This window comes from Pseudorasbora parva, chromosome 10 (genome assembly GCF_024679245.1).
Source record: "Pseudorasbora parva isolate DD20220531a chromosome 10, ASM2467924v1, whole genome shotgun sequence".
Lineage (NCBI taxonomy): Eukaryota > Metazoa > Chordata > Actinopteri > Cypriniformes > Gobionidae > Pseudorasbora > Pseudorasbora parva.
In genome coordinates, this window is record NC_090181.1 from 25735627 (window position 1) to 25754937 (window position 19311).

At 35.4% G+C, this 19311-nt stretch overlaps 1 protein-coding gene across 1 annotated transcript in view; it reads left to right on the forward strand.

Moving 5' to 3' along the window:
• ryr2b (ryanodine receptor 2b (cardiac)) overlaps window positions 1-19311 on the forward strand; it is an 89735-nt gene that overhangs the window by 38890 nt on the left and 31534 nt on the right. Inside the window, exons 55-74 of the mRNA XM_067455682.1 lie at window positions 1485-1562; window positions 1831-1906; window positions 3300-3423; window positions 3517-3632; window positions 5725-5801; window positions 6448-6569; window positions 7351-7400; window positions 7715-7775; window positions 9765-10003; window positions 10856-10937; window positions 12318-12436; window positions 12531-12827; window positions 13013-13253; window positions 14573-14660; window positions 15447-15539; window positions 16799-16969; window positions 17057-17107; window positions 17206-17286; window positions 17482-17594; window positions 17803-17899. Of these exons, the coding sequence (XP_067311783.1) occupies window positions 1485-1562; window positions 1831-1906; window positions 3300-3423; window positions 3517-3632; window positions 5725-5801; window positions 6448-6569; window positions 7351-7400; window positions 7715-7775; window positions 9765-10003; window positions 10856-10937; window positions 12318-12436; window positions 12531-12827; window positions 13013-13253; window positions 14573-14660; window positions 15447-15539; window positions 16799-16969; window positions 17057-17107; window positions 17206-17286; window positions 17482-17594; window positions 17803-17899 (2376 nt within the window). The remainder of the gene's footprint in view (window positions 1-1484; window positions 1563-1830; window positions 1907-3299; window positions 3424-3516; window positions 3633-5724; window positions 5802-6447; window positions 6570-7350; window positions 7401-7714; window positions 7776-9764; window positions 10004-10855; window positions 10938-12317; window positions 12437-12530; window positions 12828-13012; window positions 13254-14572; window positions 14661-15446; window positions 15540-16798; window positions 16970-17056; window positions 17108-17205; window positions 17287-17481; window positions 17595-17802; window positions 17900-19311) is intronic.

Sequence of the window (19311 nt, forward strand, 5' to 3'; positions counted from 1 at the left end):
GAATGTCAGCAGAAAAGACATTGGTTAATAAAGTGAGATTAAATACATAAAGTGTATTTTATTATTTAAAATGTAATTTAATTTAAATTTAAAAAGTATTTACTTGTACATGGTGGGTGTTATTGAAACTGCCTTAAAGGGTTAGTTCACCCAAAAATGAAATTTGATGTCATTAATGACTCACCCTATGTCGTTCATATATGTCGTTCCACAACTATAAGACCTCCGTTAATCTTTGGAACACAGTTTAAGATATTTTATATTTTAGTCCCAGAGCATTTGCAGTCTATGCACACTTTACTGTCCATGTCCAGAAAGCTAATAAAAACATCATCAAAATAGTCCATATGTGACATCAGTTGGTTGATTAGAATCTCTTGAAGCATCGAAAATAAATTTGGTCCAAAAATATCAAAAACTACGACTTTATTCAGCATTGTCTTCTCTACCGTGGTCCTCAAATAAAGATTCAAACGGCCATGAATCAGTGAATCGATCAATGATTTGGATCGCCAATGTCACGAGATTTCAGTAGTTTGGCAGTTTGACACGCGATTCAAACTGCTGAAATCACGTGACATTGGTGATTGGCAAAATGTTATGTTTTCTAATACTTTCATTGGATTGCTTCTTGACAGCGCCACACAAGCTTGTGGCAGCATCTGCGAGACACCCGTAGCATGTTAGCTAAAGTTACCAAATGCGAGTAAAAATCTGTGTTGAAATTGTGTTACTCGCCATTAGCTTGGTAACTTTTTATAATTTTTAACAATGCATGGTTGTGAGAATATGATCTGGCTTAGAGCGATCATCAAATCTCAATTGTTATGATATATAGTTTTATAAATATATAGTCTAATGCGCTGCATGTTTCAGAGTAAAGCACAGCACTGTTCATTTTTAATAATAATAATTGTGAGGGGAGGTCAGTTTTTCCTTCTTTTTTGTCTTTATTTTTTGTCTTTTTTGTCTTTTTTTTTTTTTTACCAGAAGTATAATGTAATAACTATGACAAAATGTAATGTATACAATTTGAAAAATATAAATACAATATTGGTATTATAATATTATAATGAAATAATAATTGAAAATAACATAATTGTTTTCATGTATATCTTTTTATTCCATGATGTTCAATGTGTATATATCTGATAACATATCTTAAAACATGTTTTAGCATTAGCTTAGTATTGTGTATTGTTTTCCCCAACAACCACCATTCATCAAGGCAAATTCTTTTTTGCATTGAATTGACTACTATTTTTCATTACATACTAGGATTCAGTGATTGGGATTCAGAATAGTCCTTGTGTGCTCACCAAGACTGGATTAACAGCTCTTAGGCTTTTAAAAGACATTGCTTATTCAGAGAACATGGGATGCATTCAAAACAGACTGCTTGGGTTTGACAAATGCTATTTCTCAAAACAGATAAATGCATTGTGTTTCTATGAAGAACATAAGTTGTGTTTTGTCTTTAATAGCTGTCTTTTGAAGGAGCCTCTACATTCAGTCCAAAGCCTGTGGACACCAGCAGTGTCACTCTGACCTGGGATCAGTATGTAAGCAGCCTCAATGAATTCCACACAATGTAACTCAGTCCAACAGAGGCAAAAGAGAAGATTATGTTAATATAATTGATTACTTCTTTCTTTTATTTGAGTAACTTGTATAGCTAACATAGATTTGAGATATTTTTAAAATGCAAGTTGCCAAATAACAGAACATATTTTTGAAGTCATTTAAGAAATTGCCTCTCATTTATACTGCCAGCCAGCTCTGTACATTAACAGGATTAAAAATAACAGCACTTTCAATCTGGTGTTGAAGGCAATGGCAGAGCATTTGGCTGAGAATTATCATCACATCTGGGCAGCCAGGAAACGGCAGGAACTGGAAAGTAAAGGTGTGTGTTACAGATGGGCTGCTGTGAGAGATGATACAGTAAATTAAATGAGGGTTTCTGCAGCCACCTGTGTCTTACAGTAAAACAAGACACTGTGAAATAGCAATACTGGGTTGAAGAGGTGTGAACGTACATTGCATATATATATATATATATATATATATATATATATATATATATATATATATATATATATATATATATATATATATATATATATATATATATATATATATATATATATATATATATACACATACAATACTGTATATTACTGTTTTTTTAAGAAATTAAAAAGTAGAAATACTTTTATTCAGCATGGAACAGATACATTAAATTGATCAAAAGTGACAGCAGAGACATTTATACGATTACCATTTCAAATAAATGTTGTTCTTTTGAACTTTCTACACTCTAAAAAATGCTGGGTTAAAAACAACCCAAGTTGGGTTGAAAATGCACTAACCCAACAATTGAGTTGTTTTAACCCAATGGTTGAGTTGTTTTAACCCAGTGGTTGAGTTGTTTTAACCCAATGATTGAGTTGTTTTAACCCAGTGGTTGAGTTGTTTTAACCCAGTGGTTGGGTTAAATGTTGCTTAAGACAACCCAATTGCTGGGTAAGAACAACTCAACCATTGGGTTAAAACAACCCAATTGTTGGGTTGGTGCATTTTCAACCCAACTTGGGTTGTTTTTAACCCAGCATTTTTTAGAGTGTATTCATCAAAGGATCCTAAAAATCAATGTATTATGGCTTCACCATGTCCCTTTAGGGATTCTGTAGTTTTTCACTATCCTGCTTATTAAAAAATGCATTGTTTTATTATGTACACTCTAAAAAATGCTGGGTTAAAAACAACCCAAGTTTGGTTGAAAATGCACCAACCCAACAATTGGGTTGTTTTTACCCAATGGTTGAGTTGTTCTTACCCAGCAATTGGGTTGTCTTAAGCAACATTTAACCCAACCACTAGGTTAAAACAACTCAACCACTGGGTTAAAACATCTCAACCATTGGGTTAAAACAACTCAACCATTGGGTTAAAACAACTCAATTGTTGGGTTGTTTTTAACCCAGCATTTTTTAGAGTGTAAGAAGAAAGAGACTATGGAGTAATATGGAGACATGAAACTAGTAGAGTGTGTGTGTTCAAATAAATTGTCATTATACACAAATATTTGTCTTAGAATGACCAATCACAGTCGTATATTTCAGCTGTGTAATAATATGCACTAATTACAGAGGCAGTGCCCTGAACAAGTTTAATTAAAGTTTAATCCGTTTAATTAATTAAAATTCATTGTATTTAACAATATTAATTGTCTCAAAGCCATATTGGCAGGACTAAAATCCTGTGTGGCTGTTAATTATGGTGCTGTTTTTATCCAGGAGGGGGCAGTCACCCTCTGCTTGTACCTTATGATGCCCTGAGTGTTAAAGACAAGAACCGAGTCAGAGACAAAGCTCAAGATGTTCTCAAGTTCTTCCAAATCAATGGGTACTCAGTGAGGAGGTGAGGGTGTTTTCCTGTGACTGGATACTAGAATGGGCATGATGCCTTTGAAGTGTCCATTTCACTTTCACTGACTGAATTCTCACTGCACAGGAACAAAAAGGTGGCAGATGCTGATTCCCCAGCGATTGCAAGCCGCTTCGCTTACGGCCTGCTCCAGCAAGCCCTCTGTCTCACTGAGCAAGCCCAGGAGCAGTTACTAGAGCTGGGTTAGTGACACACATACACATACACATACACACATTCCCTTGTTCTTACACACCACTTATTTCCTATTACTTATTTGCACATCTGTCTTTTTATATAACTGCTCATTAACTGCAAGGCCTCACTATTCTGAAAGATATGTTAAAGTAATACTTAATAAATTCTGTCATAATCCTCATGCCTTTCCAAACCCATATCACATTCTTTTGTGAAAAGCAAAAGCATTTTTCAGACAGCTCTTTTTATGTACTATCAAATTGGATGCAGACAGATGCTGTTAAGATAAAAACAAATCATTATAACTGCAGTCTCCTGAAGCCATATGATAGCTTTATGAGAGGGACAGACCAAAATGTACTTTAAATCCATTTTATGTATCATGAATGTTATGGTCATTATGTAGAAGTGGGAATGAGTGCTCTTGTGAACTAAAACTTTAATAAAACAAAATATAAATATTAAATGAAAAATTTAACAAGAAAAAAAACTCAAATGAAAATTGGAAATATTGCCTTGTTATATCTAAAATAAAATGTAGTTTAAAGGCAAGGTAGGTGATTTGTTCTCCAGGGCTCAACATTAAGGGTTAGTTCACCCACAAATGACTCACCCTAATGATGTTCCACACCCGTAATACCTCTGTTCATCTTCGGAACACAGTTTAAGATATTTTATATTTAGTCCAAGAGCATAAGTGTATGCAAACTATACTGTCCGTGTCCAGAAAGGGAATAAAAACATCATCAAAGTAGTCCATATGTGACATCAGTTAGTTAGTTAGAATCTCTTGAAGCATCGAAAATACATTTTGGTCCAAAAATATCAAAAACTACTACTTTATTCAGCATTGTCTTCTCTTCCGTGTTTTTTTTTCAAACCTTAAATAAAGATTCAAACAGTCATTAATCAGTGTATTGATTCATGATTTGATCACGTGTCAAAATGGCAAACTGCTGAAATCACTTGACACTGGCGATCCAAATCATGAATCAATTGGCTGATTCATGACCATTTGAATCTTTATTTGAGGTTTGAAACAAACACGGAAGAGAAGACAATGCTGAATAAAGTCATAGTTTTTGCTATTTTTTGACCAAAATGTATTTTCGATGCTTCAGGAGATTCTAACTAACTAACTGATGTCACATATGGACTACTTTGATGATGTTTTTATTCCCTTTCTGGACATGGACAGTATAGTGTGCATACACTTAGATACGCTGTCAGACTAAATATAAAATATCTTAAACTGTGTTCCGGAGATGAACGGAGGTCTTACGGGTGTGGAACGGGTGTGGTGTAAGTCATTAATGACATCAGTTTCATTTTCGGGTGCACATGTTCATGTGCTTGTCCTTCGGAAATCGGTAATTCAGTCATTCACAAAAGCAAAAAATGTGCTTGTCCGGAAAAAAAACTAAAATTAATTTATTTTTTATTTTTATTATTATTCTGAAGCAATATTCTCACCAGTGTTCAATCAGCTTTGCCATATTTAAATCTGCATATTTGTGATATTTTTACCTTTTATAAAGGTATTAAATTAAAATAAGACACTATAGGGAATGAAAATTTCAACTGCATTAAATAATGTTATGAGATTTGTATTTTTGAATAAACAAATAAGAAAGTATCTATTTATTATCTTTTTAGATGCTCTGTAGGGAGGGTGGGATCTTATGCTTTCAAAGCTAGCTTGCTATTGCTAGCACTCCGAAAATTGCCTACCTTCAATTTGAAGTGCTAAAATGACTAAAACTGAAATAAATAGAAATTAAAATATATATAAAAATATATTTAAAAATGCAAAATATACAAATTGAAGCTAATTTAAAATATTAATCAATACTATTATAATATGTAAAATACTAAAATAACTGTTATTTATGTAAATGTAAATGAGAATGTAAATGAGTTTTGAGAGCTACCACAAAGATTTTCACTGGATCAAAATTTGGATGAAGTGTTCCTCCAAATTAGCGTAATTTCAGTTTTAATTTTAGCTATATGATTTTCAGTGGCTTTTCTGAAGCATGTGAAAGCCTTGTGTTGAAGTCTGCTTATTTAATTTATGTGTTTTGTTGTGTTTTGCAGAAGTTGCTCAAGCTCGAGGGCAGATTAACAGGACTGAGAGAGTTCCCCATGAACAACAAATTCATTTCTTCATTAGGGTCAGTCATCCTTAATGCAGCTCAGATATTTGGAACAGAAGTTTACACTGAAATCCATGAGAATCCACCACAGCATAGCAGCTCAGTCAGTATGGCAGACCTATTTAAATAACCAAGAAGCATTAAATAGATTTTTGGATTCTCTTTAAGACACTGCAAATGTGTACCGGTATTGTGTAGATATATAAAGTGTAAACACTTTTGTGTAATGACATGATGTATCTTTTCTTAATGGTTAATGAAGAAAATGTCTCAGCTTTGGGATGAACATATTTTAGTTGAACAGCATGGTAGATTTGTGTATTTACAGTTAATAATGGCTTTTATGTTGTTTGTCCATTTGGGCATCTCTGTGGGTCATGTCAGTCCTGATCTCGTAATTGATTAGATGTCATGTTTTGCTTTGTGTGATAGTATGCGTCCCTGTACTGAGACAAATATGCAGCCTGCGAGTTAAAAAGGTTTTCTTTCCCACATGAAGATCAATAACGAATGTCAGCGGTTCCCTGACCTCCACAACCATCAATCTCATTAATGTGCACTAAAATCTTCACTTCAAAACCTAACTACAAAAAATCTGAAATGATGTAATGACTTGTTTTATTCTATATTCAAATATTAAATATTATTTTTCTTTTTGTCCCAGGTTGTATTGCCACAGCTGGATCAATACTTCAAAAATCACTATCTCTACTTCCTGTCCACTACAATGTCTTCCCTCAGAGATGGCTGCCAGTCCACAAATAAAGAAAAAGAGATGGTTACCAGGTAATTTGTGACTTGACAAATGTTTTTGATTATGTGGGTCAGGTTTTTGTTACATTAGCCAATGGTCTTCATGATTAAAATGAATAAACCTACAAAATAATATCTTACAGGTAATTCAGTCATGTTTTACACACACATACACAAAATGAATAGTACTTCTGAAAAATGTTTAAAATATGAGCTCCACATGAGATGAAGGCTCTAGTCATATCAGTAGCTTTAAAAAAGCTGCTTTATTTTACATGGAGTGAGTCCCCTCTTGATCACATGATCAGATGAATACTATTCAGTTTATCTTGGTAACCTCACGTTATTTTGAGACTTTAGCTCATGGAATGAATTAATCATGAGTGACTGAGTATAGAATGTTAATATGCAATGACATCAGCAACTGAATACTGATGGTTTGGCTTTTGCATGATATTGCATCTACACCATTTTTGGTGTCAGAATACACATTATACACAGTCTTATTGGCTAATGAAACATGCAAAAAATATTATGTAGTGCACATTTAAGGAATATCTGAAAATACTACATTGTTTAGGGGACAGAAAGTATAATGTGTTCAACAATAGAAGTCAATGTTAAAGTCCTCATCATGAGAGAAATGCGTGTGTGTGTGTGCATACACACATATGGCTGATTGCATGTCTGTGTCTCCATGTTCGCCCTGGCTACTCTGTCATTATATATTTTCAATTCCATCTATCTTGTTTTTTCCCCATTCGCTTCCCTCATTCCTTCTCTTACACTTGTCCTCTCTCCTGTTATTTCCTAGTTTATTCTGTAAACTCGGAGCTCTAGCCAGACGCAGAATCTCTCTGTTTGGTAAGGGTTGGTATGGTGTGAATGTCTTTTTCCTCATACTCCTTTCTTTCTATATTTTCATTGTTATTAATAAAAAGCTACTTTGGATTATTTAGCTGGAAACACTTTTAATTTAGAAGCACTTTGTATTCATCTCATGCGCTCTCAGCATTATCCACTGCCATTGTTCACTCACCCCATTCTTGTATTGCTGAGGCAAATGCTTACATACCTCATTACTTTTATTAACACACCCTCCATGGAAAACATAAATCAGAAGCCGGCGCTTTTTACTGGCTGAACTGCATTGAGCTCAATGCCATGTTTCCTCTTAGGAAATGATGCCCTTGCTTTGGTGAGCTGCCTACAAATCCTGGCACAATCCCTGGATGGAAGGTAGTTAATGCTACACTCTGTGTTTGGTGTACTGATATACAAGTTATTATTTTTTGTTTGAATTTACCTTCAATATAGGTGACATTTTTGTACACTAAGCATTTGAAAAATCCGTAAATTATTTGAGAAATAAATGCACCAGTTAAACAGTAAAATATGTAATGTCTAAACTTGCAATAATAGATTACAAAAATCTGAATTGTAATTACTATTTATTTTTATATTGTATATTTAATATCTTTATATCTTTAAAAAAATAAAATAAAATAAATACTTTTAACTATTCCAGCTTAAAGGGATAGTTCACTCAAAAATGAAAATTCTGTCATAATTTCCTCACCCTCAAGTTGTTCCAAACCTGTATGAGTTTCTTTGTTCTGCTGAACACAAAATAAGTTATTTGGAAGAATGTTTGTAACCAAGCAGAGAGAACAACCATTTACTACCATCAGCAGAATAAAGAAACTTGTAAAGGTTTGGAACAACTTGTGGGTGAGCAAACAATGACAGAATTTTCATTTTTGGGTGAACTATCTCTTTAAAATGCAGAGACAGCTTTAAGTAAGCCATTTGTTAGTTGTTTGACCTGAAAAGAGTGGATAGTGACCCGCCCAAAAAATTGTTCACCTGAAATTAAATTAAACTTTAACTTTTTCTCACATAGTACAGAGTTTTAGTATATTAGTACATATGTATGTGTGTGTGTGTGTGTGTGTGTGTGTGTGTGTGTGAGCCTGTTTATGTGGTTTATGAGGACACACATTTGTATAACTACATGGGTATTACACTGGTATTACACTATAAATGTGGTTTATGAGGACATATCAAATGTCCTCATAATTCAAATGGCCTTAAAAACATACTAAATTATGTTTTTTTGAGAAAGTAAAAATGCAGAATGTTTCCTGTGATGGGCAGGTTTAGGGGCAGGGGCAGTGTAAGGGGATAGAAAATACGGTTTGTACAGTATGAAAACCATTACGCCTATGGAGAGTCCCTGTAAACCACATAGACCAACATGTGTGTGTGTGTGTGTGTGTGTGTGTGTGTGTGTGTGTGTGTGTGTGTGTGTGTGTGTGTGTGTGTGTGCATAGGCGCCGATTCATGTTTTCCTCCGTGGTTGCTCATTGGTGCACACGCCCTTTAAAAAAAGACGTAAAACTTTTTTTTTGCATTTCAGAACCTTAGGAAATGGATAGCGGCCAACACGAACACGCACACCTATTTAATTGATAATAAAGCCGTAAAGTAGCATATCTTTCAAATCAGGACAGCGCCACTTCTCACAAATACAGACAGGCTTGGAAATGGAAAGTTTAACTGAGACGTAACCGCGATCAGCTTCGTGGGAAACTAAGAATCAATGTCACACAAGTCCACACAGTAAAATTGGTGGATAGGATATTGGATCAAGTGACTGACAGCGACACATAGCACCAACTTCAATGTTTAATTTTAAATTAATGTAGCCTACTGGCAGGCAGTCTGGCACACGTGGGTGCTCGGTATTTTCTGGGGGTGCTCGAGCCCCGGAGCACCCACGGTATCGGTGCCTATATGTGTGTGTGTGTGTATTTTTGGGGGTATTTGTGGATCCTGATAATGCCAAATGTTTATTCTGCATTTTCAGCTTCAAAATCATGAATATTTTTAATCTTGTGTCAACTTTGTCCTGCATTAGGTTACCAGCACTAAGTCCAAGCCTGTTCATTTCCACCCCAATGTGACACTAAATTGATCATTTTAATCTTTTTGTTAACCCTTTGCCGTATAATAAGCCTTGGAGTCTCGCAATAGTATCGTATCATCATTTAAGCATCATGATATGTATCGAATCGTGATATGAGGGTATTTTTACACCCCTAGTTCAATATGTTGAATATTTTCCTTCAAAAACATTGAGTAGTGTATATGATGAATTTTTTAAAATTTTGTATATATTTTATTTTTATTTTTTTATCTAATTTGTCTATGGTTATTTGTCTCTAGGACGGTAATGAAAACCACTAGCGAATCTGCCAGGGTGCTGTTGTGGTCGTTCTTTGAAGCCGCTGCAGAGGATCTTGAGCTAACGGTGGAAACCGTGACCTGGGATGAGTATGGACTGAACCGAGCCCAGAGCAGAGGTGACAGTGAGGTTATAACGTACACCACCGCCGCACTGATCCCTGTGCTCACCGCTCTATTCCAGCATGACTCCCAGAGGCAGCACGGAGGGGGACTGTTGGGTAAGAAAAAAGGGAAGAAGGCGGAATGTATGGAAGAAATAGCAGCAACAAATTAGATGAATAATGAATAGATTAGTGTGTTCAATGATGAATGAACAGATGGAGGGAAAATAAATGGAGGTTGTGGAAAAGCATTGGAAAAGTATTCACAAAGCTTTTGGGTCGAGCAGATCACTTCCCTTTCCACTTACCACTGTTTTTCCAATTACAATGACACTTGTCTTCCTGTCTGCACAGGATGCTGATTAATATATATGGCCGTGTGTTTGAACCCTCTTATGGGCTTGTGTCTCGGTGTATATTTTAATAGGACCTATTTAAACGCCTCTCAGAGAGGATGACTTTCTCTAGGTTCAGCTTAAAGAATGTACATTCAGTAATGTTTTGTATTATTCTGCACCATATAAAGATCCAAAGGAATTGGCTGTGAAAATTTCCAACATTTGGTATTCCTTCACATTCTTTGTGACGTGAGAATTTTCCTCTTAAACATGACTTTATATTTCTTCTATAAACAATCTTCACAAGTGTACTGGCAAAAGAAAATCCTGTTTGCACTGCACTTTAGGACTGCAGCAAGCTTCACTGAGACAAAAGCTGCTGTGCTGCAGCATCATGAACATGATGCTCTCTATGAATTGGTTACCATTTCATTAGAAATAATTTTATCCCATTTACTCCTCTATTGCAATTCTTCTGAATTATGAATAAATCACACATAGAATTGGGATAAATAATAGCCTATCAGATTTTTTATTATTTACATTAAACTTCAAGCATGTAAGAATGCCTGCGTAAAACACTAGAAGAAAAGATTTGTTTTTTAAATCTCTGATTTATTTTTTCTTTCAGTGGATGAAGTGCACTCCTGTTGTTATAGGATTGTCAGCAGTCTCTACATTCTTGGCACCTGCAGTTGTACATTTATCGAGAGGTAACATTCAAAATGGAAAATTCTTTCAGTATTTGTTTTCCTTTGTTCCAAACACATGCTGTTATTTTCTCATTTGAAGACAAAAGGAATGTTTAAAATAATGCTTTTTTTTATTTTAATTTGCATTTTTGTCTTTATTCATGTCTGCTGTGTGTCAATTAACAAAAACATGTTAAAAATTAATATTATAATAGCTTTGGGAAAGTAAAAAGCCCCTCTGTCTTCATATTCAGCTTTGCCATTACAGGAATACATTATATATTTTAAAATATATTAAAACAGCTATTTTAATTTTAATAATATTTCACAGTATTACTGTTTTCATTTTATTTTTAATTAAATATTTTCAGGTCTGATATAATCTTACAGACCTCAAACCTTTGAACAGTAATTTACTAACGTTTGGGGTCTGGGAGAATGTTTTGGAAAGAAGTCTGTTATGCTTATCAGGTCTGAAATTACTTAATTAAAAATACAGTAAAAACTTATTATACAATGAACCTACATTTTAAAATATATTAACATAAAAAAACTTATTTATTCTTGTGATGGCAAAGCTGAATGTTCAGCATCATTACTCCTGTCTTCAGTGACACATGATCCTTCAGAAATCAATCTAATATGGTGATGTGGTGCTCAAGTAACATAATATCTTATTATAATCAGTTGAAAAAGGTTGGGCTGCTTTATATTTTGTGGAAACTTTAGACGAATATGCTTACAATTTGTCACTAAATAGATTTATTTAAAAGAATGTAGGCCACTTTTTACTGATAACATAATAACCGGTAGTACTGACACTAAAACTCTTTCAAATCTAAATTTAAATCAAATATTTTGATTTAATAGAAAGTAACAAAATAATAACAAGTTTGAAATAGAAATCTTTTGTAAAATTGTAAATGTCTTTACTGTCACTTTTGACTTTTATAATTTGTTGTGGCATTGGTGAATACATTTTTTAATAATAATAATAAAAAAAATAATGGCAAGCTTTTCTATGGCAGTGTTGCTATGCACCATTTTTTTTTTTTTTTTTTTGCTTAAACGTTACCTTTCAATGCATTTCTGACATGTGCACTATGAACTATGGAAAATAGCTGCATAATACACACAAAAAAAAACTCTTGTGTTCTAGGGAGAAATAGCAGTTTATTGGTTTGGACAGACATAATAGCAAATAATTAAGTTTTGGTTGTCCTTACCCTTTTACAGATTTATTTTGTCACTTTGGGTGTTCGGCTCTTATCATTTTATTCTGATTATACATTATTGTCAATGTTAACTTTGTCCTTTTAAAACTTGTGCGCTCCATAGTTATTAGCTCATGTCTAGGTTTACAGTTCATCTGTCAATCAGCTTTTATCTTTGTTTTGATAGGCAGAGGTCAGTCTTTGGGGAGTGTCTGGCTGCATTATCTGCTGCCTTTCCTGTGTGTTTCTTGGAGCTGAATGACCTTCATTCCCTCTCTGACACTATGAGTAATGAAGAGAATGAAGGTGAAGGCAAGAAAAGTTCAATAGAACAGAAATACTTGCACATGCTCACACTGCCGCACTCAGTATCTCATGGATGTTGATGTGGTCTTTCTAGCCGATAGAGCCTGTAGGCTCCTCCCAACTTTGCAGGAGGCTTTCTCAGAGGTCGAAGAACTCGCAGGGGCGGGGTCTGCAGCCCGCCATGCCCTTTTAACTAGGGTTACGGAGGTGACGCTTCCTCTGCTGTGTAGCTATGTCTCTAGATGGGGGGAGGCTGGTAACCAGGCATCGCTCGAGGGCTGCTGTTCATCTGTCACACCCCAGCACGCTAATGCCCTGCTGGGTCACATCCTCTCCATCATCCACGCTCACCTGGGGACTGCAGACAGTGCTTTGATGAAACGCCTCGCAGGTGAGCTGGTCCCGCTAGAAAGTGATATTACTAGATTATAATTATCTGAGATTATGTGATGTGATGTGACATCGAAGCATTTATTTTTGAAGAAAACAAAAACAGGCACAGTACAAGTCAAAAATGTATTGCAAAAGTACAACTTTAAAGCACAAATGAAATAAATAACAGGGCATTTCTTTTAGTATTTGGCCAGCCCATCATCAGCAAGGCAGAACCAAACCTCTTGAAGAGCCACTTTCTGCCTCTGATGGAAAAGTTAAGGAAGAGGGCGGAGTCAGTGCTGTTGGAGGAGGAGCATTTGAAGACAGAGGGGCGTGGTGATGTCTCAGAGCAGGAGTTAGAAATCCAGGAACGCTTTACGGTGTTGGTCCAGGATATCTATGCTTTTTACCCTTTACTCATTTCGTTTATAGACCTTCACAGGTGAGAAACAGTGCAATATGGAATCTATTATCAGTTACTGAAATTCATTATTGGTTATTGTTTAATCTGCTTAAAGGGTTAATTCTACCAAAAATGAAAATTCTGTCATTAAATACTTACCCTCAGAACACAAATTAAGATATTTTTTGTTGAAATCCGATGGCTCAGAAAGGCCCCAATGTCATTTCCTCTCTTAAGACCCATAAAAGGCACTAAAAACGTCGTTACAAAGCCCATCTCACTACAGTGGATCTACAATAATTGTATGAAGCAATGAGAATAGTTTCTGTGCGCAAAAAAATAAAAAAAGGAATAACGACTTATATAGGGATGGCCGATTTCAAAACACTTCTCCTTGAAGCCTCTGAGCTTAATGAATCAGCGTATCGATTCATGATTCCGATCGCATGTCACACCGCCAAACTGCTGAAATCACATGACTTTGGTGATCCATACCGCTGATTTGATACACCGATTCATTAAGCTCCGAAGCTTTACGAAGTGGTCGTTTGAAATCGGCCATCACTATATAAGTCATTATTTTTATTTATTTTTTGCACAAAAACTATTCTTGTCGCTTCATAAAATTATTGTAGAGCCACTGTAGTGAGATGAACTTTGTAACTACGTCTTTAGTACCTTTTATGGGTCTTGTGCATAGACCGATAAGCCGTTCTGAAGCTTAAAGTATGGGCGAGCTGGGCGTTGCCATCTTGTGAGCGAGTCATTGCGTGTCACTCCCGGATAACAGAAAATAGGCAAAAAGGCGGGATGTGCGTGGAGCTGAGGTGACGCAATAACTATAGACGGTAGATAAATGGCTATCCACTTGTAACCACACCCTTAATAATGCAGAACTTTAAGGCTTTATGTAACGTAAACAGTGAGTTATAAAAAAAATTCACCCCCCTCACAGTTGTCATGAAGATCAAAATTAGCCTTATAAGCCAAAACCACAATTTGTACCAGGCTGTAAACATGTTTTTTTTCTGCTGTAAAGTAGAGAATTTTAACATGGGGCCCAATGAGATTCTGCTCCCTTCTGGAGCCTGCCTCTAGGGGCCAGTTAAGGAATTACAGTTTACATTCCTTCCGTATTGGCTTCAAGAGAGATCGCGGGATGTTGGCGCCTGGTCTTGAGAGAGGAAATGACATTGTGGCCAAAGGAGGCCTTTCTGAGCCATCGGATTTCAACAAAAATATCTTCATTTGTGTTCTGAAAAAGGTCTAACGGGTGTCGAACGACATGAGGGTATGTAATAAATGACAGAATTTTCATTTTTGGGTGAACTAACCCTCTAATGTTTGTTATTCATCAGAATGAGCTGGCTGAGAGAGGTGAACGCAGATGCTGAGAGGCTTTTCTCCCTCGTAGCTGAAATCTTCATTTTTTGGGCTAAATCTCATGTAAGCAGCTTTCAGCCAGGTTTTTAAATTTAGAGCCAGATTTACCAAACAGGACAAATTAGCATGAGACTGAGAGCACATTAAAGAACACAGATGCAGTCAGATAATTCCCATAATGACCAACGCAATCTAGCAAAAGCAGCTCTAATTAGCGTCTGGTTTAAGACATGCTTTTTCGGGCATTAAATAATGGCGCAAATACCGTTAAATTGACGAGCGTAAACCTTAGCAAATCATGTTGCGTGATTCATTTAAATACTCTCCTCCCATACATTTTGCATTTAAAAGGAAAACATCTACAAATGTTTATGCAGTAAGGTCAGCTGCAAAAATTACAGCACAAATTTTTCATCCGTGTCTGATGGTGAATCCTGACAGGTTTGCACTGATGTAAGCGGTTAGTAAATCTAGCCCCTAATATATAATATTTACCTCTTATAGAGGTCATATCATTAAAATTTTTATTTTTTTCAGTATATAAGCAAAAGAGTTTGTTCAGTTTCTGAAAATGTCCTGAAAAATCTTTTAAAGCTAAAGTGTATGCTGCCACTTGCATGACATGCAAAACAAACATTTAATATGATAGAACGAAAGAAGGAAGTTGTAATTTCTTGTTTGTCTTTGTTGTCTTTAAAGAAAAAAAAATGATAAAAAATGATAATTCATGTTTAAAGTACCCCCAAAAATGATAATATCATCATCGGTCTATACATTTTTTTACATACTTTGTTACCTTTCATACATTTATAACATTCTTTGTTTTCAATGTTTTTTTTTCCCCTTTAGAATTTCAAATGGGAAGAACAGAATTTTGTTGTTCAAAATGAAATCAACAACATGACATTCCTGGTGAATAGCAGCAAAAGCAGGATGGATAAGGTCTCTTTTCATTTTACTCATACTGTATTATTTGTTGTAAACACATAAAAATTCTGTCATTAATTACTCACTGTCATGTCGTTCCAAACCTATAAGACTTTACCCATAGTTTTTTTTTTAAAGTTTTCAAAAGGTTGTTTTGAAAGAACCCATTGTTTTTTCAATTTTTTTTTTTTCACTGGGGCACAGTATAACATGTCTTAATACTTTTTTTGTTTAACACTGTATTTTTCTTATATTTTACCTTTATTCCACACCGCTGTCTCCACTGTCCTTTGAATGGCTTGTTTGCTTCCTGCTTCTATGAAGTCCATCCCTCAGAAAAACACAATGGTCTTAGATTGGGTAGATGGCCAAATGTAGTTTCATGTATTTTTATTGGCTGAAGTGCCAAGCACAGGTTGTCTGGAAACGCCACGCCCCTTACCATTACGGGCAGAAGTCACATCTGCGGTGACTAGCAAGGGTTTATGAGGTCACCAACCCGGGAAGAAGCTTGTTGTAGTCCAAACCGGACAACCGTTTCTGTGCAATAAACTGCCATAACTTCCATTGAACTTTCAGTGCTGTAACTTTGCAGATACTGTTTATGCTCAAGCAGCAACATTACACACTAACTAAAGTTAAAAAAAGTGAAATCGCATGCAACCACTCCTAAAATGAAACTTTTCTTTCTGTCCCTCAATTGACAGCCTATGCAACTACCACTTTCAAGCTCCAGATAGGGAGTAAAGACATAATAAGTAATATATGTGGCTCCAATGCCTTAACCTCAATATGAATATTTCATATGTTAATATTTTGTATATAAAGTGGTAAATTGGACTACTGGAGTCACTTGGATTTCTTTTATGATGTCTTTACTATGTTTCCGGAGCTTGAAAGTGGTAATTGTGTAATGCTTTGGCTGTTGATGGAGGGATAAAAAAGCTCTTTAATTTCATTAAAAAGATCTTCATTTGTGTTCTAAAATAAACTAAAGTGACATGAACAGAATATTCATTTTTGGGTGAACTATAACCCTTTTAGTTTTTCCCTTTATTAACTCTGTAAATGACCATGTAACGTATTTTGCGCTCTAGTTCTTCTCAATCCTTACCAAGTTTGATTTATCCAAATCTTTTACTCTATTCTTTGAAAAGAAATTAATCTTTGCCCTGTAAACCTAGAGGCCTGCAGAGACTTTAAGTCATTATTCAACCTAAATATGCTGTTCAATAATATTGAATGAATCTAAATTGAATATGATTGTACATTAGGGAGGGGTGTGTAACCAGGAGAAGGGAAAAGTGAAGAGGAAGGGTGATCATTACTCCACACACACCTCCCTCATTGTGGCCGCCCCAAAAAAACTCCTCTCGGTTGCCATGAATGGATGTTGCCATGGCAATCAGGGCCTGGTCAACTATGCCAAAAGCCGTTTCTCTCAGGTATGCCTCTTCACACTGATCAATAATGAAAATGTTTTGCAAAATTAATAAAACATTTTTTTTTTTTTTACATTTATCTGTTTCTAGAAGGACACAGAGGATGAGGTCCGAGCATTCGTTCGAAGCAAACTGCAACAGGTGAACCAGCAGACAACCTGTGAAAGTGCTGATAATGTCCTGTGAAAGATGCTATTTGAGACTCCTCACTTCACTTTCATTTTTCCTTTTTTTGCCAGGAACTATGTGAAAACACAGTAGATGCCCTAAGTGTTGAGAGAATCTTAAGCATTGCTTGTGTCCTTTTCCACCTGGATCAGGTTAGACTGGGTATCAATTGCTGCAATTGATTGTAAATGATGATTGAAGGCACAATGTCAAATGCAACATGTTGTGTATGGCCACAAGAATTGATGTGGACTATCAAAATTCATTTTGGGCCATTTTTTAAAATTCAGGTGTTTCTGTGGTTCTGTTCTAGTCATTGATTTACATACAGTTGTGTTTTCTGTCAGGTGGAGCGCCCTCAAAAGAAGAAGAGGGCAATGTGGCATAAGATGTTGTCTAAGCAGAGGAAGCGGGCTGTAGTTGCTTGCTTGCGAATGGCTCCTTTGTACAATCTCCCCAGGTCTGCTGCCAAGAGAGTTATGACAAGTCCATTTACTCTTCACATGGCATTATGAATTATCCAAGTGAAAAAATCTGAAAAGCTGCTGAAATACTTGTGAACTGCAATGTTGCTGAACTAACTTATAAGGAAGATGACAAAATGTTGATTGGAACCAATATTCATTACCGTTACTTGCTTTTAACGTGACATCTGTCTTTTTCTGCAGGCACAGAGCAGTGAACCTTTTCCTTCAGGGTTATGAGAGAGTCTGGATGAAGGCAGAGCATGACTCACCTGAGGATAGACTAATTGAGGATTTGGCTGTGAGTGTGTTTGTGATTGGCTGTATTCCCTAGTTGAGATGTTGAGTCATGACGTTCATGTGTACGCCAATCCAGAAGGCTAATTCACCACAGGTTCCCTTGGGAATTTTGTAATGGCTTTTTAGAATGGCAGTTTTCAATTTATGAGTACAATTAATATTTCTTGTAGAGACTCACATGTTGTATTACAACATAAAGTACAACGGCACACTTCAAACGATTTTGGGTTCGTTTTGTGCTTTAAAAACATGTTGCTAATAAACACAATTAATTTATAAGCTCAATGAATCTGACAACATTGTAATCCTTATATAGCAACTTTAAAAAATATATAATCAAAAGTATTGAAGCATTAAATATGTTTGTAATTTTACAAAAGATTTTAATTACACTTTATTTTGATGGTCTACTTTCGATATTCCACTAACTATAAGTAATTTTGCAAATACATGTCAACTAAATCTCATTTGAGTATTAGATTGCAGTAGGCAGTGGAGTTGTTGTAGGGTTAGGTGTTAAAGGGTTAGTTCATCCAAAATTTGTCATTAATTCCTCACCCTCATGTCGTTCCAAACCCATAAGACTTTCGTTCTTCGGAACACAAATGCAGATCTTTTTTATGAAATCTAAGAGCTTTCTGACCCTCCATTAACAGCTACGCAACTACTGCTTTGAGCCTTTAAAAAGTTCATAAATAGTTCATAAAACTAATTTATATTAATTCAGTGGTTTAGTCCACATTTGCTGATGAGACAACACCACTTTATATGATGAACAGATTGAATGTAGGCTTTTATTTACATATAAACATTGATCAGTAAAAATAAACAGAAGCTCAACTACAGTTCATTGACACGCAGGAACAAACCTCATGCCGAAGCTCAAACCTGCTGCATAACACACGAGAATGAACCTCATTGTTTCTTGCTGAAGCTCAGATGTGCTGCGTAACACAAGAATTAACCTCATGGGTTCTTGCAGAAACTCAGCTGCCAATTGAGGGTCAAAAAGCTCTCAGATTTCATCAAAAAAGATCTTCATTTGTGTTCTAAAGATGAACAAAAGTCTTATGGGTTTTATGCCAAAAATCATTAAGATATTAAGTAAAGTATTAAGATCATATTCCATGAAGATATTTATTTCCTTCTGTAAATATATAAAATTTGTATTGTTATTATTTGTAAAATGCATTGCTAAGAACTTTATTTGGACAGCTTTAAAGGGAATTTTCTCAATATAGAGATTTTTCGCACCCTCAGATTCCAGATTTTCAAATAGTTGTATATTGGCCAAATATTGTCCTATCCTCACAAACCACACATAATTTGAAAGCTATTAAAAACCATTGGTGACAAAGTTAGGACACCCTATCATTCAATTTCCTGTAGATCCACTTTTAGCAGCAATAACTT